This window comes from Myotis brandtii, unplaced genomic scaffold (assembly GCF_000412655.1).
Source record: "Myotis brandtii unplaced genomic scaffold, ASM41265v1 scaffold374, whole genome shotgun sequence".
Lineage (NCBI taxonomy): Eukaryota > Metazoa > Chordata > Mammalia > Chiroptera > Vespertilionidae > Myotis > Myotis brandtii.
This window is the reverse complement of record NW_005364372.1, coordinates 1,477,669-1,501,929: the sequence shown is the minus strand read 5'-3', so window position 1 is coordinate 1,501,929 and position 24,261 is coordinate 1,477,669. Positions and strand designations below refer to the sequence as shown.

Here is a 24,261-nt window from a genome sequence, read left to right as displayed (position 1 = left end):
GGTAGGGTCCCTAGGCCTGGCCTGCGATCAGGGCTGATCAGGTTCCCCGCCTCCCCACCTCTCCACTTCATCCTTCCCTCGCTTCCTCAGCGCCCTGCTGCCACCGCTAGTTGCTCGCCATGTTCTGTGTCCCCCCCAACCCCCGTGTGGTCAGCGCATGTCATAGCAAGCGATCAAACTCCTGGTCTCCTGGTCGAACTCCCGAGGGGACACTTTGCATATTAGCCTTTTATATATACAGATGAGAAGACAATCAGTCCTTCTCCAACCTTGAAGTCCGAGCTCTGAAAATGCTCATGGTAGGAAAATGTGCAGTTCAAGATCGTCCAGGGGAAAAGAGGGCTGGGGGAGACAAGTGATGCATGGCCATAGGAAAGCCTTCACAAATACTTGTGCAGGCAGCCAAATAAAAAAACAATTGAACAAAACACCCATTATTGCATATTTTATATTTTAAAGTTGTTATTAAGTCTTATTATAGTATCACCATCTCTTTTCAGGATTGTGCCCCTTCACAGTGCCACAAATATTTGGGGGTGGGGCCAAAATATGGACCATAAACATTCACTGGGATCTTCTCAAGGCTGAACGATTCTATGACCTCCCAGGAAGATCCCACCATGGCTCAGAGACCAAAGGGAAACAGGGGCAGAAAATGATGCTTGTGGATGGCTGCATTTGCTTACAGAGAACCAAATTCCATGCCTGACATTCTCTTCATGAGATCTCAGCTTTTCTTTCTCTAAACTGCAAATAAGGTGTGAAATACAACTAGCTCAGAAAAGGAAAGTATTATATTCCTACCATTGAATGACATGACATCTTTTCACAGATTCGGTGGGGAAAGAAAGAAGGAGTGCGAGCAAGAAGCCAATCTAGCATTTGAGGGGGAACTGGGAAGGTGATGAGAGGGGACAATGAGAACGGACTGCACAGGTCGATTTAGAAGGAACCTACACTTTAAAATAAAAACAAACATAAAGTAAATGAGATCACTCTAGACCAGGGGTGGGCAAACTTTTTGACTCGAGGGCCACAATGGGTTCTTAAACTGGACCGGAGGGCCGGAACAAAAGCATGGATGGAGTGTTTGTGTGAACTAATATAAATTCAAAGTAAACATCATTGCATAAAAGGGTACGGTCTTTTTTTTTTTAGTTTTATTCATTTCAAACGTGCCGGATCCGGCCCGCGGGCCGTAGTTTGCCCACGGCTGCTCTAGACACTGAATGCCCTGCATGTCTGCAGTCTGGGAGGATGGAGGAGTGTTTTTTGCAGGGCCTGGTGTAGACTGGATTCCACTACCCCAGGATGGAAAAGGTTTCTAGACAAAACCTCAAAGGTAGGTTATTGTTCAGACAAAACAAACCACATTCTCTAGTGCACTGACCATCATTTCATCATTTTCAATTGTATGACTAAGGCCTGTCTTTTGGATGGGAGGGACCTGCCTGTCCTTTTATGGTATAACCCGGGGCAATCAACACTCATTCACTGACCCACAGGAGGCGACGCAGGGGCAGCCTTAAAAGGACATAGGAAGGATTTAGGGGAGAGAAAAAGCTGCCCCAGGGAGGACAATGAAAATCAAAGAAGATGACCCCGCCCCCCCACTAATAAGCTCCTCTCAGCAGGAATCTTCAGGACTGATTCGCACTCAAGGCCTCCTTTGCAAAGAACTGTTAGGTTTATATTAAAAAACTAAAACTTTGAACAACTGCAGAAGCAGAAACTAGAATTTTCTCTTTAAAAAAAAATATATTTTTATTGATTTCAGAGAGGAAGGGAGAGGGAGAGAGAGGTAGAAACATCAATGATGAGAGAGAATCATTGATGGGCTGCCTCCTCACACCCTGTCCTGGGATCGAGCCCACAACCTGGACAGGTGCCCTGATTGGTAATTGAACTATGATCTCCTGGTTCATAGGTTGATGTTCAACCACTGAGCCACACCTGCTGGGCATGAAGTACTAATAAGGTACCTGTTGGATTAAAAAATAAATGCCATGCATAGTCTAGCACCAGTCAAGCCTTCAGAGGACTGACATCCGGGCCCACATTTTGACAACTTCCTGAGAAACCGTGAGCAAAAACCATCCAGCTAGGAGATGCTCCTGAATTTCTGACTTTCAGAAACTGTGTGAGACAATAGATACATGTTGTTTTAAACCATTACATTGGGGGTCGCTGGTCATGCTGAAGAGTCCTTTGTAGGACAATGGTGATTTTCTACTTGACCTACTTGGGTGTCGTTGGTTAATCTCAGTTTCTCTCTCCATGACTGAAATGGAACCCTGTTCTCAGATCAGGCTTATGGACACATGTAGAGCCAAGAGCCACATCTGATGTTGGCCAATGTTTTTATTTAATGTGGGTGCTGAACTGCTGCCCAGGTAAATAGGAGAAAGGCATTCTTAATCTGACAGAAAGACTTTATTACCTCGGCCTTCCCTACTATGATCTGAAACCCCTGGGGCCAGATGGGTTTCAAAATTCAAACTTTTATACATTTCAGAACGGTACTCTACTTACCTCAAACCCTCAGTGAGGTCTGGGGCAACAACTTGTCATCAGAAATCACACATTAGTATTTATGCAATAAGATGTATGATTATTCATACCAAATGAGATAAAGGAAGACTAGAAAAAGCTTAAGGATTTTCCACTAAGTATGTTCAGTAGGCTAGATTTTTTTTTCCCAGAGCTTTTAGATTTCAGAACTGAATAATGGATTGTAAACCTATACTAATTTTACATTGAAAGTTTCTCTCCCTCATCTTTTTCTCATGTTTCCTCTTGTCAGATAGCTATGGAGTCACTACTCAAGTCTACTAAGAAATGCTTTCTTTAAATAGTTTGGAGTTTCATCTACCTCTCAGCGGTTCCCGAGCTTGGCTGCACATTAGAGCCAATTGGGAGCTTTGAACAACTACTTATACTTGGTTCCCAGCTAAATCAGATCCTCCGGGCATCAGTATTTGCTGCTGCTGTTGTTTCAAAGGTTCCTATGTACTTCTAGGTTGAATCGCGAGTTGAGAATCATTCTTCTATTTAATAAGGTATCTTAGTTTTCCCAAGACTCAACCTCTTTATCTTATGACCATTTCAACTGACAATCTCTCTTTACTTTTTATTTTGTTCTCCTCTAATTTAATTAATCTATAAAGGAACATGGCCCACTGTGTTCTAGGTATTAAATGAGGCTATAACTCAACCCAATGATAAGATTCAGTTACTAGCAACAATTTGACAGACACCATCTCTTCAAGTACCAGGAAAGTTGCAGGGATGCTTTTTAAGAAACTTAAACTTTAATTTAAAATGCATTCGATATAAAAAAACTATATAAATCAAAACACATCTGTATTTGGGTATGTTTGCTCTTGTAAATATCTGTATAGTGGATAATTAAAGGACTGGTTAGACGTATTTCGAAAATTCCCCTCTCCTCATGTTGAATTGTTTGGATTTTCTATCTTCCATAACCAGCAGGGCTGTTCACAAAGTAGTCCTGAAATTTAACAGGCACAAGAGTCCATCTTATGTCTAGCGTTCTGTCTTCTTTACTTTCTGGTACTTTGATAGTGCCTGCAGCCTCTAAATCTGAATGCCCACAAAGCTGTTCTGCATCAACACCAAGACTCAAGAGGCAACAGAAAGAGTCAAATGCAGACTCTGGGTGCCCGGGAGCACCTCCGTGGGAAAGGTCAACCGAGAAGACACGAGCAGGCCTCATGGAGCAAGAGGCCCTAGAAAACCAAGTGAGAGCTGGAGAGAATGCAGGTCATTTGCGGGAGGATAGACCAATAGTGGCAAACGTCTTAGCTAACCGAAGCATTGTCCTTATAAATCAGTTTTTGACAGAATCACCAAGTCACACATTTCCTAAAGGTTTTTAGTAAATCTATTAACTTTGGAAACATTTACATGTTGGTTCCATGATAGAAATGTTTTTAAAACATAGAACTTATTTTCTAATTTCCTACATTAAATATAAGAAGGAACATAATCCAGAATTCTTCCCCATTTTATTCCCAAATAGACTTACTCTTAAACCTCTATAAGATTTTAAGTTAGTAAGGACTTTAACCACTCTAGGGGGAAAAAACAAATAAATGTACTTCTTAAAGTCATCAACGCACTTGCAGATAAGACACAAACTGAGCAGTGACGCTGGCTCGACTCTGGTCCTATGAATACCCATAGGCCAAGCAGCAGTTTTCTTTGTTCTGCAGAAGCCTGTTTTCCTATCTCCACGTTCATTATATTGTTGAAGAGCTAATGTTGCCACAAATCTGACACATAAATAATGTTGCAATTACCTGCTCATGTCAACCAATAATTGAAAAATTAAGAAAGATATATAAATATCTGTCTAGACACCACTGTTCTCCACCTAATAGTTTATTTAACAAACTGCTGTTTCCCCAGTAATTGCTGTCACCACATCAAAGACGTGTTTGTTTAGCATGCTGAGAAGACAACATATGCTTACGCTTACGCAAATATATCAAGACGAGGGATAGTTTTAAAAGCTTTTTATTAACTTTATTTTTATTGTTGTCACTGTTAAAATCTTTTATATAAACTTGTTTTGAATACACACAGATATGCCTATTAATTTTACTAAAAAACACTGTTATCCATTCTCAGTAATCCAATTTCCATTGTTAACTCCTACTCTGCTTGTGATCATCTGAAAACTATCAGATCTTTTTAATGTGAACCTCTGTCCAAGCAGATGCATGTCCATGTAGCTGATGCACGTCCATGTAGCAAATACATGTTCATGCACTTAAATAAGAAACTTAAAAACCTAAATGCAAGATTTTATTCCCACTCATTGTGCTTTTTGGAGGTTAGGTGTCTCAACAATAGCCTTATTATAACCACAACACTAGTCAGGTCCCAGGTGTCTCAGGGATCTCCTATGTAGGGGTCTCCTGTCTGTAGGGGGTAGACTCCTGCAGAAGCATAAAGGGATGTTACATTAGAAACACTGAATTGGGATGAATCCAGATCAAATAAGACCTTTGTCAACTAGAAAATCTATAAAAAGCTAACATGGGAGGGATTCCTGGGAGAACAAGATTCAGAACTCAAGATTCAAAAGCCTAAAACAGGCAAAGGAAATGTCCATTTACTTTAGGCCAGCCTTGAAAGTAGTTCTAGGATTCCAGTGTCACCTGGAACTTGCCCTTAACTCCCAGAGGCCTCTATGGTCATTGCACGTGGGCTTCTCCTCCTCTGAGCCAGCAATGCTGTGTTTTAACTTCTCGTGCTTGGATTTTTTTTTTAACCTTCTCTTCTGCCATTTCTCTTTGACTTTTACCAGAGTAAGTTCTTAGCTTTTAAAGGCTCATGGGATTCGACTGGGTGCATGCAGACAATCCAGGTCTGTAGCCTTAATTATATCTGATGGCCCCTTTTACCATCTAATCATTTAATATGATATTTGCAGGTGCTAATGAGGGTATTCATCTTTGGGGGACCAGTCTACCAACCATGAAATAGTAACACAGATCCTCAGAGCCTTCTTGAAAAACTATCCCTCAACACCTTCTTAGGGTCTTTCTTTTTTTAATCTTTAATTTCTTTATTGGTTAAGGTATTACAAATGTGTCCTCATCCCCCCATTAACCCCCAACTTCCCCTCCCCCACACACTCATGCTCTCATCCCCCTGTTGTCCGTGTCCATTGGTTTGGCTTATATGCATGCATACAAGTCCTTTGGTTGATCTCTTCCCCTTACCCCCACCCTCCCCTACTTTCCCTCTGGGGATTGATAGTCTGATCGCTGTTTCTCTGTCTTTGGATCTGTCCCTGTTCATCAGTCTATGTTGTTCTCTATATTCCACAGATGAGTGAGATCATGTGGTATTTATCTTTCTCTGACTGGCTTATTTCACTTAGCATAATGCTCTCCAGTTCCATCCATGCTGTTGCAAATGGCAAGAATTCCTTCTTTTTTACCGCAGCGTAGTATTCCATTGTGTAGTTCTTAGGGTCTTATAGGAACTTGCTAATAGAGTCTAGTTCTAGAAAATGATATATCTGTTATAAAATTTTACCAGAGTCTGCACACTCTGGAGTGCACATAATGAAGCCAGAAACCCTCAGAAGCAGTCTGAATGAATTCTCAATTGCTAAACCACACAGCCGTGTTTACCAGTATTTAATGACTCCTGACCATTTAGACATTAAAATGTTATTTACTGTAACTTGTCAAGTCTCGTTTCATAAAATTCTTCCAAAAAATTCTATAATCTAATCCTAAATCCAATTTGTTGAGACCTATTCAGTAACTATATAGTGTTAAGTGAAGATGATGTGGAAAACTGTTTTAAGAATCCTAAATGGTTATTTTTAATTAAAGTGGACTCTCTCTCTTTTTTTAAATCATCACTTGAGGATATTTTTTCCATTGACTTCCAGACAGAGTGGACGGGAGGGAAGAGGTGGGGAGAGAGAGAGGAACACTGATGTGAGAAAGACACATAGACTGGTTGCCTCCAGCATGCACCCTGACTGCCCTGACAGGGGCTGGGGATCGCATCTGAGATATATGCCTTGACCAGGAATCGAACCCACCACCCTTTGATCCATGGGTTAATGCTCTAACTACTGAACCAAACTGGCCAGGACAAAGTGGACTCTCAGTGACTACTTCTGTCTAAAAAGCTCCATCTCCCCACTGTGATAACACACTCTGCTGAGTGAGCCTGAAGTGTGATGGTGCATGAAAAGCGTTAGCAGAACGCCCGCACAAGGCAAACCTACTTCTGTCTAAAAAGCTCCATCTCCCCACTGTGATGATAACACACTCTGCTGAGTGAGCCTGAAGTGCGATGGTGCATGAAACGCGTTAGCAGAACACCTGCACAAGGCAAAAACTCCAGATATCAGTCATTCTTAGTCTTTACCCACGTCTCAGGTGGTCTTCCGAAATCAACAGGTTAATACACTAACATCTGCAAGCCAGATTCTTCCCCATTTTACCCACACAGAAGGTCACCTCTGTGCTGTTTATAAGAGCAAAAGATTAAAAACAAGCATAATATTCAAAAGTAGGGGAAATGGTAAATCATGAAACAGGATACTACAGATCCACTATAAATGTCATAGGAGGTACTTTTAGCACTGAAAACTTATTAAGTGACAAGTACAGACCACAAAATAAAAGGGTCATTTTTTAAAATAAAAATATACACATAAGAAAAATAACCTAGGAAGTAATAAACACCAGGAGTGTTAGTAAGTTATTTATAAGTGGTTTTATTATGAGCATTTTTCTATTCAGGGATTTTTAAAAATTGTAAAAGTCTCTAAGTCCAAGTTAAACAATCCAAGTGTCAGGTAAACAAGAAGAAAATTGCAGAGTTGAATCCACAGTGAAGACAGCTCACCACCAGGTTTACCACCAGTTGACACTTACAAATAGAGGAATAGATTTCAACTATTTCTACCCAGTAGTCACATGAAATTTCATCCTATTCTAACTTTTACAACAAAGTAAAAAGACAGAAACATTCAAAAATCTACCTTATTTCATCATCACCAAAAAAATTCAAGTAATTTTTACTTTTTTTTATATGCCTCCTGGTCCTTCTGCAATATGAATATACTCTATATAAAGCTATAACATTGACTTAAGAATGCAAAATTACATTTCATTGAAGTAGCTGTAAGAAATTTTATTTTAAACAAATGCACAAAGAAGCAGCCCAATATGAGATATTCATGGATCATTCTTTTAAAGCTCATTTAACATCCCTCACACAGGATTTCACAGTAACACTTCACAAACTCATGACTGTCAATACACCAAGTGACAGTTGAGTAGTATGTTTCTATTCAATCAAAAATGTCTATGTTTTCTAGGTGTATTGCATATCAAAATAATTTTCTTCATCTTGGGAACAGATATTCAAATACCATAGTATACATATATATGTACACATATACATATACATGTACACACACACGCACACACACAACACACACAACACACACACACACACACACTCTCTCTCTTCTCCTTTTCACAAGAGATTTGTTGAGACATACACACACACACACACACACACACACACACTCTTCTCCTTTTCACAAGAGATTTGTTGAGACACGTTTTATTCTTGAATGGGTTCTACACACTTACAGTGCCCGGAACAGATGCTTTTAAATAAATGTCCCCCCACTGGGATTGTTTCAGTAGGCAAACAGCATATATTATACTGTTTACCAAAAACTAAATTCTCAAGGCTGGAGTTAAATTAGATTACTGCATAATCTGGGTAGGTGCAGGTTTATTTGGAAGCAGAGATGATAACTGAATAATTAATTTTAAAAAGTTGTGTGTGTACATCTATAATCTTGGAATTTGAGGCCGATTTCCAGGATGAAGAAAATCATTCTGATGTGCAACAGACTTAGAACATACATGCATTTTTTTATTGACAAATGATAGAAATATTCCATTCGGTTGTCTGTTCAGGTATTGACAATCATAGGTTTGGGAAGTGTTATGTGTGCTCCCACAAGGGGGGTGGGGTGGGGAGAGCACTCCAATAGGCCTGGAGACCTATGCTCCTCAGCTCAAGGCCCTTTGGACACTAATGAGCCCCATGACTTCTTCTGAAAAACAGGAACAAGGAATACTACACCAGAAATGTGCTACAATTCCTCTGGTGCTTTATAAATGCTCCTTGAAACCAGATCTCTCTTCTAGGGTCTCACTTGACACTTTCTCTAAAAACTCAATCCACCTGGCCCTTCTCCAAATCACAGAGACGCTCTTAAGCCACTGGAAGAGCTGGAGCCAGGCTAAGGATTCCAAGCAGGAATTTTATGTTCCCTACAGATAAGAAATATAAGGTAACAAGATGTTCACGATCCTGTGGCAGCCAGACAGAAGGTTAGTCATTCCCTGGGGGAGTAACTTACTTTTATTCTCTGAACAAACATGCTCGCTCAGGTCTATGACAGGCGAAGAAAAGGGAGATTAACTACACTCCGCTCCTCCATTCCCCAGAAAGGAAGAGGCAGACAGCCAGGCAAAAGGTGCGTATTTTTTAAAAACATATTTCTATATGTGGTGAAAATCATCACTGGGTTGTGCTCATCATGTATTAAATGTGACAGATTCTCCCCACGTTGACTAACCTAAGGTTATTTCTAGACCTTGCTAACTTGGCATAAGGTTTCTTAAGTAAGTCTCTAAAAGCCTAACTTTTTGAGATTCATCAAAACCCAAATCCCACGCTATTTCTGCTTGCTGAATCAGTACCAACTGGAAAGCTTCCGATTTAAAAAGCTGTCACTGTTATCTTCAGATACTACTGTTGAAAAAGAAATTCTCCAATGAATCAAATCCAACTTGTAGATTCATCGAGAAGTACAAACTACTGAAATCCTGGACACTGTATGCTTCCTGGACCCAGAAAGGGTAGAAATAGCATCCTGTGACAGACACATCCTTAAAGAACACAGCTGAATTTCAGGTGAAAGATTAGACATGGCAAAGAAGAGGGGTTTTAAATGGGTGAAGGCGAACTATAAGAACTGGCAATATTAAAGGAAGGAGATGGCTGACAAGAGAGAAAATCTTGAAAAGTTGACATCTTTGAGTTTCACAGCCTCATGCACTCAGCGATTCAGAACTGATTGTTCAATAGACCCAGTTCCTTGTACCTCAGGATCCACCATTTCCCAAGAGAACTGTAAGGAAAAGAAGACTTGGGAGAAAAATCAAAGGTCCAAGTTAAGGGCAGGGCTTAGTGAATGAAAGTGAAATCAGATCTGTTTTATGGGTCAAGCAGGATTCCAAATGGGGGGAAAGTAAGAACAAGACCTTAATTAGAAGGAATGCTAGGAATCATGAGAGAACAAGGGCACAGTAGACGTGAAAACTGGGAGTGTTACATCACAATTTCTGGACACTGAGCAGGGAAAAATGTTTTCGTGAAGTTGATAATATGCAGCAGTTAGTAATAATCACCTCCCTTTTGTCTTCCTTTTAGAGAAACACAGAAAGAAATCCCAAAGCAGGTTTCTTTTTTTCTAACACTTTCACCAAAAACATGGCTTACTTGCTTCTTGGGCTTCATTTGCTTCATGGTCTTCTAGAACTTACAGCAGACACCTTCATTTATAATCTGGGTTTGATTGGCAAGTAAGATTTTTTAGCTCAGCGATATTTCTCAGAGGACTGGTAGTGTACCCAAAGACCCCATGAGAAGGAATTTAGAAATGCCATTAAAAGCATCAGAAGCTTGGATTCTACCTTCAAATGGGATGAATCGGTGAACATGAGTGAGGGGACAGAGCAGAAAGATGCCGAGAAATTGAAACAGATGAAAATTATAAACTAAATCTGCTCTGAGAAGCAATAGGAGGGTGTAAGAGTGTCTAGTTAAGTGGTCCCAGAGTATTGGGTTTTGCTCTCATCCCCATTGACCTCTCTTCCAAATTCTGAACACTTGATTTGTAATTTTAAATCATCTCTCAAGATTTGGCCACAAACTCTCCACCACTATCACCCCAACTTAGCATTATACTGTAGACACTCAACACTGTTTTCTTTCACCATCCAAGTGACGGCTGATTTCATAGGACCAAGCAGCACAACGTACTACACCACATGCCCCCTAGCCTTTCATAAATGCCACTAATGTAACCATACCACGAAACAGGCACCTGACACATGAAATTCACATCTTAGCCTGACTCACATCAGCTTGGTGGTTTGACAATTAGTCTGTGTGAACAAAATCCACGAATTTTACTCAAGTCCAGATAAGATGTTTGTGTTTTTGAAGGTAGAATTATAGAGAAATTATCCCTACAATTTCCATCATGAAAATTTAGCCAAAAGAAAGAGAACTAGTTTAATAGCGATTGTTTGGGATGTTGCTTTTAAAGAAGCAAGAGACGGAAGTCTAGAATCCGTTTTTATCTCCTTTTAAAGATTTCTATGTTTCTGGTTTCCTGTCTTTGGATGCTTCCCAAGTACTCTCAGTTCTTTGCAATGCCTCAACATCTAACATGTTTCCTAAATTTACATCCTAAGAATTATGGCTTTGAAAGCAACACTTAACTCATTGTAAATTAGTCCCTATTTTTTGTTTACCCTGCATTGCAATACAAATATATAAAAGCCATATTATCAATTCTGAGTACTCTTTTTGTCATGAACACTGGAGGGATGCATGGTTAAAAATAAAATCACGCTCAGAACTTCAAGAGTGGGAACTGGGAGGCTATGTCATCCAAGGGCCCTTCTCGGCCCACCAGCTTTATCAGACCAATAGAGACTCATAGCAAATGAAAAAGAGAAAGTTTTCAAGGTAACAAAATTCGTAGGGTCAGAAGAAATTAGAAATGAAGCTAAGGTGCTAAGGCAGAAACTGTATATATAACAGAGAAACAGTTTCCAGATAATAATGTCCAGTGTTTCTGTAGACTTTCTATAATGGAAGGATTCTATTACATCTGTCATTTTCCCGTGAGCTGAAAACTTCTTACAGAGTTTTAATGTTTAGGTTTGTGGACATCAGGCACTTGGGAGGGTAGCTCTTTGCTGAAAATCACCAGAAACATGACTGAACCATTTATATATTGGTCATGTTTGAATAAATTCAACCACTGTAAATCTGACTCATTTATAAAGCCATTTTTACTAGTATTTCTAAACATGCACGATCTTCTCATGTTCCTTTACTATGAAAACTCACTTGTGTTTTCTTCCAGGGTAGAGTTTCAGGAATTAATTTTTTTTTTATGAACCTAAACTAGGACTAAGAAATAAACTATTGGGGTTTAAAGAATGAGGACTTTTTAAAAGACAGCCAAAACTTTCAAGTTTGAATAAAAAGAGAGGACTGTAAAAGACAGTACAGTGAGTGGGTGGTATTGCTGGGAGAACATGATTGGGAAGTAGAAAAGTCTGCGTTTAGATCCTGGCTCTGTTCCATTCTACATGGGTGATCTTGGGCAAATTACTTAATGTCACAAGCTTTCATATCTATGAAACAGATATCCCACCTATTTCATAGTGCTGTTGTGGGTGCCATTTTAATGATTTTGCACCCATGACGCACTCTTCTTTGGTCCATATTTTAAACTGCTAGAAAAATTTTCTAGAAAACGAAGCCATTGGATAAAGATTTTGTGTGAAGGATTGCTAGAGCCCTATCAAAGATGACATACAGAATGGCCCATGGATTTGTGAGAAGATGCTCAACATCATTCATTGTCAGAGAAATGCAAATCAAAAGCGCAATGAAATATCGCACATCTTGTTAGAATGTCTATTATCAAAAAGACATGAAATAATACATGTGCTGGCGAGGATGGGGAGAAAAGGGAACCCTTGGGCACTGTTGGTGGGAATGTAAATTGGTACAACCACTGCGGAAAACAGAATGGAGGCTCCTCAAAAAATTAAAAATAGAACTACTGTGTGATTCATCAATTCCACACCTAGGTAATTTATCTGAAGAAAAGTAAAACACTAACTAGAAAAGATATCTGCATCCCCATGCTCACTGCAGCATTATTTACAAAATATGTAAACAACCAAAGTGTCCATCAATAGATAAATGGATAAAGAAAATGTGATTTTATATCTATACTAGAGGCCTGGTGCACGAAATTTGTGCATGGGTAGGGTCCCTAGGCCTGGCCGGCAATCAGGGCCTATCGGGGCCGTCTTGCCCAGTCCTGATCAGGAGGTTGGCTGTGGGAGCACACTGACCACCAGGGGTCAGCTCCTGCATTGAGCATCTGCCCTCTGGTGGTCAGTGTGCATCATAGCAACTGGTTGACCAGTTGTTCCGGTTATTCAGTCCTTACGGTCACTTAGGCTTTTATATATTTCTATATCTATATATCTATATATCTATATCTATATCTCCAGAAGCAGGGGTGGGCAAAATGGGTGAAGGGAGTCAGGGGTACAACCTTCCAGTTATAAAATAAATAAGTCATGGGGATGCACTGTACGGCATGGTAACTTTAGCGGATAAAACTGTATTGCATATTTGAAAGTTGCTAAGAGAATAAATCTTACATGTTCACATCACAAGGAAAAAAATTCTGTAACTATGTATGGTGAAAGATGTCTAGACTTATTGTGGTGAACGTTTCACAATATATACAAATATTGAATCATTATGTTGAAATGAATATAATGATGTGTGTCAATTATACTTCAATATAAAAAATAAATGGTGGGGGGAGGGGTTGGGGTGGTGGAAGAGGGCATAGAGGGAATAAGTGGTGATGAAAAAAATAAAATAAAAAAACATATAAATAAGTAAAAGTAAGCTGCAAAGGTCATGCTAAATAGTTTTTCTTAACATACTGTCAAAATTCCATTTCACATGAAGTTTTATACCACAGATCACTGTATTTAGTAAAAAATTACTTTTCTAAGCTACGTTTTAAGAAGAGTAGGAAAGGCTACTTCTAACTTTCAAGCTATGCCCAGACACCAACCTGGTGTGTAAAACTGTACAGGATCAGTTTCAACCACATACATAACCTAATCCAGCAGGATTTTCAGCAATTACAATAATAAATTCCAATAATAAAGTTAAAGCAGAATTAAAGAGTCTTTGGTAAGGCTAAAACAGCTTCCCGAAAGCCAAGCCAGTGGATGAAGATTCTGTGTGAAGGATTGCCAGGGCCCTTCAAAACTGCAGCCCATGGCCAGTGACCACCGCTAGCTTTCCTACGAAGGTGGGCATAAAGGATTCTTCAACCAACAAGGCAATTACCAATTCTGATTCTTGGCCTTAAAAAACACAATAAAAATGTTGCATTCCAGTACATTAAAAACCAATAACCTGGCCTTTTGTTGGCTATAGTAATTCTTTTTTTGTTTTTTTCCTAATGAAACACAGTCTTTTCTCCTTTGTGAAGCAGGCCACAACTTTCCCTAGATTGAGTCATGTTGATTTAAAAAATCAGATTGTATGCCTCCATGGAGGTTCCAGAAATTTTCCGCCAAGAATACTAGTATCTATGGTCTTGCTGGACAGGCTGCACCAAGCAGAGCGAGTCCATGCCAGGGCCTCCTTTCGCCTTGACTGGGGCCTCCCACAATGATGAGCAAACACAGGGCAAGTGTCCCTACATCACTGTCCAAATGCCTCCCTTCAAAAGCCCTGGATTCATTATTTCCGCATCCCTGGGAGGGAATGTGCGTGGCCTTACCGCCGACGTTAGACGCGCAAGAATTTCATCACTGCTTTCTTCCGAGTCTTCAATTTTCCGATGGGACCTTTGAAAAACAAAGAATGCATTACCCTTCAGCTCTGGTTACTCAAATTTATCTACCAAGTTATGGGGAATAACATGGCATTCCCACTGTTTAATACATGATTATCTAATTACTCTTGCTTAATACATTAGTGAAAGTCCCCAAGCAAATAACATGGTGTCGGTAGTGCTGTGGGAACTCAGTTCTGCTGCGGCCCAAATGTCCCTTCAAATTCAGTCAGCAAGAACCTCTTCACAAAACACCAGCTAAATCCTGAAGATAGAGTGCTGTTCTCCAAATGATTTCACAACATAACCCTGGCACACTGGATTTACAGATATGGGCATACACAAAGCATAAGTGGCTGTGAATATGTGCTGGTTAAGCACTAACATTCCCTCTAGACTAAATGAAATCCAGATTTTGAAAATATGAATCATGAGTTTTCCACTACATCTGAGTTCCAGCCAAAACAGATGTATTCTGAAATGGTCTATTAGAGACCTAACACTATGACAGGATTTATGCGGAAAACAATAGCAGAAGAAGCCCTTTGTTCTTTTTTAAGAGAGACAGCCCAGTTGAGAGGCCAAAATAAAAAAAAAAAGTGTATGCATATGTTGAATCACTACAGAGACATATATTACACAGTATCAGATCGGTTTGTTTAGGAAAATCACCTTTCTAATGTAATTCATGAAAAAATGTTCACTGCACAAACGCATGTACTAACGTACAAAATGATCTACTTTTTAAAACAAATCTTATAGAACTGCATTCTTTCTCTTGGTTTAGTCAAAGAAAAAAATTAACTAATGCCATCGAATATATAAATTGTCTCCCAGGTCCATTTCCACAAGCAATCCCTTCTCCCCTGTGGAACTGGAGGGGTCGGTGGTAACTGCCCTGCGGAGCGGCGTTATCAGGATGGCAGTCCAGTGATTGATTTCAATTGCGCCAATGGCAGCAGTGGGCCAGCTGGGGTGCTAGCCGGAGTGGCTGGAGGGCGGCTCCAGGCTCACAGGGGAGCTAAGAAGCTCTTTAAGAAAATAAACGCTGGTCAGATCAATTCTGACATTGGCTCCCTGTTCTGCACATGTTATTAAACCTTTTTATAGAAAACAAGCCATACCCTTCCAGAGCAGTGAGTTACAAACTAGTCCCTTTATAAGGATTGCATGATGTAGGTATGAAACAGTGTGGGTGTTGTCCAATAGCTTAATTACTTATGCAGCAAAGTGTTTCAAACATTACCTAATGACCTGCCCATAAAAACAATGGGAACTGAGCATGATAATTTACCGTATTCCCCCCAAACCAAGTTACATTGATGATGAATATTCCAAACAATGAGCTTTATTATTAAAATTATTAAAATGATCTATTCACAAGGTTTCCCTGCCTGGGCAGTGTGGCTCAGTGGTTGAGAGTCGATCCAGAAACCAGGAGGTCACAGTTCGATTCCCAGTCAGGGCACATGCCTGGGTTTTGGGCTCGATCTTCAGTAGGGGGCATGCAGGCGGCAGCTGATCAATGATTCTCTCTCATCACTGATGTTTCTCTCTCTCTCTCCCTCTCCCTTCCTCTCTCAGAAATCAACAAAAGCATTTTTTTTTAAAAAAAAGGTCTTAAAATGGTTTTCCTATACATGAAGTTATACTAAGGAGAGATTTGCAATCTTTTATAACCTCAGCCGCCAAACAAAATTTATATGATTAAGTTGAGGCGACTGACAGATCTGTCAGGAAATGAAGCACCAAACGCACCGAGACACCAGGGCACATCACAAGGGCTTGGATACTCCGTCTGGGTCCACAGAGAGAGTGCTGCTCATGCTGTCCCCTGCCTCTCAGACCCTGCAGACACCTGGGGGAGTTGATGGGGTGAGGCATTTCGCACCACAGATTCTGTCATGAATGTCATTTCAACAAACTTCTGAGAGAAACTCGACATTCCCAGGGAAGCCCTTGTGTTTGTGACTGATAATGACTACTTCATGAGTGATGGCTGAGAAGTTGCTGGTTCAGTGGCAAATAATGTAGTCCCTGTTCAGAAGCAAAACTATCTGTCATCATTCTTCCAGCACAAAACATGCCTCAGCACAAGCGTTTCTAAAGGAAATGTGCCTGGGGAAAGCCGGGTGATGATCTCCAGCGAGCTGCCCGCAGCCCCTGTCCCACTTTTATCGCCTCAATCAGCACAGTTTATGCCCAGGACCTCCCAAATCTTTCTCCTGCCCGAGCTCCCCTTGTTCTTCCATCTGCCTGCAGTGTGGCTCTAGGTGGCAATTCCAGGAATGTTCACCCACGTGGGGAATCTGTAGGCTCTTGGAACTCAGCATAACTTACACTGAACTCCTCTTCCTCCTGCCCACGCCCCTCACAGCTCAGCTCCATGGCCACCCTGTGGCCACCCCCTTCCTCCTGCCTTGCCAGACACCAGACTCTCTAGCTTCCCTTCCTCAGGCTCTGCTCTCCTTCAGTCCCTTATGGTCACTGACAGAATCTGGTGCGAAATATCTCACCCCATCAACTCCCCCAGGTGTCAAGACTCACTGACAGTCAGGCCTGCACCTTCTCTTGCACAAATTATTTTAACTACCTGATCAACTTCTCTGTCTCTGGCTTCTCCCCTTGTGCTCAATCTCCTAAAAGGATTACCTTTCTAAGACCCAGATCTCGTCCTGCTGTTCTCCAGATTCCAAACCAGCAAGGGCTACCCCACTGCCTGCTGAGAGTTCTAGAATTCAGAAACACCCTTTCTTTCCTGTGAATGTGCCCCCTGCCCCTGGCACGAGCAGGCACCCGTGTCTCGCCTGCTGGAAAGGGAAGTCTTGGGAGCAGAACTGGTGGGAATGGGCAAACAGTAGAAGTTTGAAAAGGGGAAAGGAAGAGAGAAAGCTAACCCTCAAGCACTTGTCTTCCTTACCACTTGGGTCCGCCTCAGCTTGATGCCAACATGCCCAGAAATACCCCACCGTCTTTCCCCAGCAAATGTATTTTCATAAAATGTAGATGAATTCTGATTATTTTATGTATGTAAATACACATCAGTGCAGTCCAGTGAAGACAACGTTGTCATATATCAGATCAAAATAGATAATGAAACAGGTGGGGCAAGGGAGAGTAAAGCAAAGAATCAATTGCAATTCTTGCATATTCCCCATGTATTGCCCAGTGGACAAGAGAGGAAGAGGGAAGTTCTGAGTGTGGCTAGGGAAGGGAAACACAGAAACCTGGGCTGGAATCCCCAGTCAACGGCAACGACATGTTGACTTAAGACAGAAAAGGAAAGGAGACATATGTAATACTTTTTGTAATACTTTAAGCAATAAAATAAAAAAATAAAACAAAATAAAAGACAGAAAAGGAGTGACCCCAGGAAGAAAGACCCATCCCTGAGGGTGTGTGCCAGCAGGAAGCTCCCACCCAGTGGGCACACCCCTTTAAGCATGTTCATGGTTGCTTTTCAATGTCTCTGCTTAACAATAGCCCAAGCCTGAACCCAAGTCCTAGTGCTGCAGGCAGATGTCTTTAAAAGTTGGAGAAGTTACTATCTAAGGCAGTGGTTCTCAACCTGTGGGTCGAGACCCCTTTGGGGGTCGAACGATCCTTTCACAGGGGTCGCCTAAGACCATCAGAAAACACATATATAATTACATATTGTTTTTGTGATTAATCACTATGCTTTAATTATGTTCAATTTGTAACAATGAAAATACATCCTGCATATCAGATATTTACATGACGATTCATAACAGTAGCAAAATTACAGTTATGAAGTAGCAACGAAAATAATTTTATGGTTGGGGGTCACCACAACATGAGGAACTGTATTAAAGGGTCGCGGCATTAGGAAGGTTGAGAACCACTGATCTAAGGGTAGTTGAGAGGACACAGAAGTGGCAAAAGCCTGTGGTCCTCTGCCCTGGTCCCTCTAACTATCAAACTGGATATATTATCATTCTACCCATCTCCCACCAAAAAACAAACAAACAAAAATCCTCCCCTCCCCACAGACGTCCCTGAATTTTGAGGCACAAATTCAGCAAGTCCATCCTCCTAGTTGCAAGTCAGCCTTGATTTTCTCTCCTCTCCCCGCAAGCACAGCCACCCACCCACAATCCCCATTGCATGCACCCTGGAATCCTACTGGCTTCCAGGTGTATCTCTTATTTGACCACTTCTTACCACCTCTGCTACCATTGTGGTCCAGCCACAGAATCTCTCACTTGGACCCTGGGGCCAGAGTGGACTTATTAATATGCAAGTTAGATCATGCCCCTCCTTTGCTCAGAATCCTCAAATGACTCTCCATCTCCTTCTGCATAAAATCAAAGTCTTTACGAAGCCCTTGGGATCTGTCCTGGTCATTTTTTCATCCCTCCCTCTCTTATCTCCTCCAGCCACACTTGCTTTGTTTTTGATGCTTCTGCCTGGAGCCTCTGCACTGCTGTCCTTTCGACCTGGAACGCCTTCCTCAGATACCCACTTCCCTCAGATACCCACATTGCTCCTCTCCTCACATCCTTCAAGTCTCTGACAACTTCACAGAGAAGCCTTCACTGACCCATATCCATAGCCCTCATTTCCCACTTTATTTTTCTTCATAAAGTTTTCCACCTTTAGCCAACATAAATCTGTTCATTGTTGAAATTCTGTCCTCCCCTACTAGACTGAAGGCTCTGTGGGAGTAGAGATTTCTGTCTGTTTTGTTCATTGTTGCATTCTCAACACTTAGAACACAAACTGGTGCGACAGGCATTCAATATCTATTTGTTGAAGACAGGGTGGGGCAAACGTAGGTTTATAGCTGTGGGTACATGAAACACAGAATTTATTCTTATATTATTATTCATGGCATTATTTTCCACAGGAACAACTGCATATTCACTGAGTACCTTAAACTTCAAGGAATGCTCTGCTATGAACTACCATCTCAGGAGTATTGCTGTACAAGATATTAACTAGTTACCTCATCAAGTCAACTGAAGGACTCTGCTTATACCCAAGACTATTCCCTCCAGTTATTCACGCATTCTCCTAGCTCCCTGCAGAAGGTCTTCCTTTCAGTGACCTTTTCGTCACTAAAATCCAACAAGACTGACTTTCCTATACCTAATACCAAAGATCTGGTAACTTTGAAAATATATTAAATAACAGCAGCATAATTACTACCCTCACCGCCTGATCTTTTTCTAAAAAATAATTAGCATAGCCTTAATGTCAGTACCCAACCTAGGCAACTGCTTGACAATCATTTACGCAACTCATAAGGCAAAAGAAAAGAAGCAGAAGTTCCCCACCCAAGAACATCTCTCAACACAAACTCTCAGCTCAACGTGGCTGATTTCCAATAAAGAGCCTTAGGAGGCAGCACACAGGAACCGTGATCTGGGCAGTAGTTTTATACCAGTCCCAGCATCATCTCCAGCAACTTGGATTTAACTGGCCTCCCTGCAGAGGTTCCCAGAATTCTCTTTGTGAAAATGTCTTCATGAGAATAAGTATAATGGGTTTGAGGTTATTATTCCAATGAAGTTTTCACAAAGAAAACTTACTGTAATTCTATACATGAGCTAGAAGATTCTTTAATCAAAACATTTGTGCCTCAAAATTCAAGAGCAATCAGTACCATCTTGGAGTTGGAAAAGCCTACTTCTTTTTCAAAAGTGGAAGAGGTTTCCTGGTATTCCATGGTGGAAGGTTGGAAGCATTTTCTTAGAGAAATATTATTATCATTTTACCTTTGTATGTGATCTAATTTTTAAAATTCACTAGTTCTGTTTATGTCGCAATATTGAATGGTATATGTGGGCTGCCAAGGGCTACCACAACATACAACATTGTTCCTACAGAAAAAAAATGTGATAAATGCATCCCAACAACCACAAAATAGACACACATTTGGAGTCAAGTTGTTCAGGAGATAGAGACTGTGCATAACTGGCACCAGCCAGTCCCGCTGAGAAGTCACTCACGACCTTCCAGGACTGCTGAGCCAGCACTGCTGGGCGTGGCAATGTTGCCGATGCTGCACGTGACAGACACATCTAACAATATGAAATGTGGCCTCAGTCAGCTTTGGTGTAAAATGCTCCTACTGCCATCTCAGAGGCTTTCATTTGTTTCTGAGTGTGCCTCATATACATACTACACATTAACCTATGGGTTAAACAGAGATATTCTGGATTGGGACTGATGAGGGTGGGTAACACACCTGTCTTCCAATTGGAATTCTTACAGAAAAGAGGATGTCAGGCAGGCCTGTCCACTACCTCCCACTGAAACCCCCCCACAGCCAGGCTCATGTTGACCTGTCCTGGTCTGTTTGGTTTGAAGGAACTTGAGAGAAACATGATTTTTAGGATGGACTTCAGACTACTGCTGCTAGGGGCTAATGAAATTCCAGGACACAGACACTGTTAGAACCAAGACAGGAATCTTTCAAACAGGAAATAGACAGCACACAAATATGTGAAAAAAATCATAATACCCAGTAGATGTAGCAAAATCTATCTTTAGGATACTCTGCAACCAAGTGAGAGTCCCTTAGCCCGATCTGTGATTGTCAGAGGTGTCTTGGGAGAAGTGACATCCAGGGTAAGGATGGCCCTAGAATTGCGTCAGGGTGACCTGGACATGCAAGTGGAAAAATGGCAAGAGGTAAAGCCAAGGCCAGACCAGTCAGGCTCCATCTGTTATTGCTAAAGAATCTGGGTTTTAGGCTGAAAGCCATGAACTTCTGCTATAAAGCAAAGGAGATGGCTGAAGAAGTAACTAGAAGACATACAACCAAAGGTGGTTTTGGTTTCTTGTTATGATTGAGAGAATCATTTGGTTACTGAAGGAGAATAGCCAACGGGGGAGGGGGGGGGAGAGAGAGAGAGAGAGAGAGAGAGGGAATGGGAACGAGAGAGCGAGGAAGCCGGGGAGAAAAATTAGTCTTGGGCAGGAGGAGGGCTCCTCCACCAAGCTCAGAAGGAAATGGCGCAATTCACATTCTCTTGGGACAACCCAGAATCCATTTCACACCTGCTGATGGTCAGGCAAGGAAAGGTATTCTGGGACTTTTTCTTTCAGAAACATTTCCTGGGCCAGATATGAGCATTTTCTTTCTAAGAAATCATTGCCAGCAAGTCCTCAAGAGAACACTCCTCAAGGAGCACAGACTCAATCTCTACCACATCCAATACCTACTGACCCCAAACGGGTGAGAAGGGCATCAGACCCAGCACTCAAGTACTATCCCATCCGCGCCCTCCCCTAACACCTACGTTCTGGACAGGCCTGCTTTTCTTACTAAAGCAAATGCTATGACAAAAGGGAAAACTGGGGTGGTAGGAAAATGAGAATTGGATTTTTTCTTGAGGTCTTCAATATCATGAATATAAACACCTCTTAAACCTTCTTAAGAGAACATACTTCTTCATAGCATCAGGCTACTTACTAGTTATGCTTCTAAATGAAAGTTATCCATCAGTAGTAAATTGTGAATGTGACAGGTTTCATTAGAGTCCGGGGTATATAGTTACACACTCATCTAAAACTGAATAAAATTAGTTATTACTGATATCTCCTTTGTATATTTTACATTGAGGATTTTAGCATCAATCCTGAATATTAAAACAGCTACAATTCAAAAGCTAGCACAACCGGACCTAAAAGTTCAATTTTTATTAAAATTCCTGTACTACTCTTAAACACTGATGCACTCTGACAAAGATAAGCAATCTGTTACCACACCTGCAATAAGCCTTGCGTGTAAACAATGGAAATTTGGGAGGATTTAGCATTTCCTTGGGAGAAGGGGTGATGAGTAATAGCAAAGATTAATGTCAGCTGACTTCAGAGTCATTTTTGTATAAACAATTTAAAGTGATAAATGGAAATTTTCTTCACCTTTGATCCCAACACAAAACTTACGCCAAATTCCATCATGAAAAACATTTTTGCGAAACACTAAAAAAATGTTTTGTTTACTCGCGCAGTATTTCCTCCTGCCCAAAGATCGTAAAATGAAGATCCAATTAGGAAAGTCAAAACTACAAAGGGTAGGTTTAGGATGTACGAATGGCCCACTTGAGGTTGAGCTCCTCAATTAGGAAGAGTTAATCCAGCATCATTTCCTAAATGAAAGATGCTGATGGGTTTCTCATGCTGTTTCTACCTGTCAGGTAGACATGGAACAGCTAGGGAAGATAAGGAGAATGAAAGGAGCGGAGATGACAGGACAGTGGGAGGTTCCAGTGTATACTGGGTGCTAAGGGGACACAAGGACATAAATCTGGAGGTCACCACTGTGGAGTTGATATCAAATACAAGACTGGGTGAGGGCACATCCAGATGAGAGAGAAAAAGTCTGAAGAATGAGCTCTGAGACACTCCCTGTTTAGAGGTCAATGTTTCCAAATGTAGGTTTTATTATTAACAGGTACGGTGAGGCCAATGATCAGGAGGCAGCTGCCATTGGAAAGATCGGTCAGTTTGGGAAGAATTAACATCCTAATAATACTGAGGCCTCCAATCTATGAACATGGATGCATCCTCCACTTCTCTGTCTTACTTCATTTGGCTTTTGAAATGTTTGGCAGGCACCTTTTGCACACACTTTTACATTTACACCTAAGTAATTCATAGTGGGGGTTTTTTTTGTACTAATACACAGAAATATAATTGAATTTTGTATATTGACCTTGTATCCTGTGACTGTGCTAAATCCACTTATTAATTCTGGTAAGTTTTTTGTAGACTCTAGGGGATTGTCTATGTATATAATTGTGTTATCTGCAAAGATAGACAGCTTTAGTTTTTTCTTCTCATCTGTATACCTTTTACTTCTTTTTCTTGCTTATTGCACTGGCCAGTACTGGAAAGAAGTGATAAGAAGGGATGTATTAATCTTGTTCCCAATCTTAATAGAGAAAGACAATTCTTTCTCACTAAGCATCATGTAAACGAAAGATTTTATCAGGTGGAGGAAGTTGCCTTATATTCCTAGCTATCTGAGAATTTTTTTATCATGAATGAATTTTGAATTTTCTCAAAAGTGTTATCTGCATTTATGGAGTTTATCATAAATTCCACAGTTTTGTTCTTAGACTGTGAATACAGTGAATTGCATTGATTTTTGAATGTTGAACCATCCTTGTATTTCTGGGATAAACTCCCCCTTTTCATGATGTATGATCATCTTTATACATTGCTGGGTTCCATTTACTAATACTTGTTGAGAAAGATTTCTGTGCTTGTATGCATGAGTTGTATTGGTCTGTTTTCTTTTTCTGAAAACATTGTTGTCACTGCCAGGGCAGCTTGGGCAAAACAACTAAGTCGTTGCTCTCCATTTGTCAAGGAGGGGAACTCCTTGAACACAGAAACAGATCACAGACCATAAACTCGGCATGCTGATTAAGCAGACACAAGACAAAAATGTTACTGTGAATTCAAATAACAAACTATCCTATTTCTTCCAGCAGGACCTATATATAGGAGCCGGAGAAGGTGTGGAGAGGCAGCCTTTTCACCAACATATGCTAACAGCTAACTACAGGGACCTGTAAATGTACTTCAGTCGGATGCCTTTACTGAGCAGGTTAACAAGTACGGGCTTCTTTTCCTTCGGTCTGGCTGTCCAGCAGGATGCAGGCTTATTGGGGAGCAGACAGACTGTTCAAAGAAAACGAAAGAAGCTACATTCTTCTTTAGACGTGTCTGAGCATGGCGGGATTCTGATTTTAGCAATCCTCTACAGCTCTTCTAAAAACGGCATCAATGCTGACTGTCCTGTAATTGGCAGAGTTTAGCTCAGGGCTCACAGGCACGGCTCGCATCAATGCTGACTGTCCTGTAATTGGCAGAGTTTAGTTTGATGTATTCAGGGATCACAGGTACGGCTATTTGAGCACCTCCACACCCACCTGTAACGGTGGCTGAATTGAACTAGCGAAGCTTCCTTGCAGCCTAAATTCCGAGTCACAGAGTCACAGCTGGAG

At 41.0% G+C, this 24,261-nt stretch overlaps 1 protein-coding gene across 1 annotated transcript in view; it reads right to left on the bottom strand.

Annotated features, from left to right (window-relative positions):
* RAPGEF5 (Rap guanine nucleotide exchange factor (GEF) 5) overlaps positions 1–24,261 on the bottom strand; it is a 199,888-nt gene that overhangs the window by 120,024 nt on the left and 55,603 nt on the right. Inside the window, exon 6 of the mRNA XM_014544637.1 lies at positions 14,222–14,288. Within this exon, the coding sequence (XP_014400123.1) occupies positions 14,222–14,288 (67 nt within the window). The remainder of the gene's footprint in view (positions 1–14,221; positions 14,289–24,261) is intronic.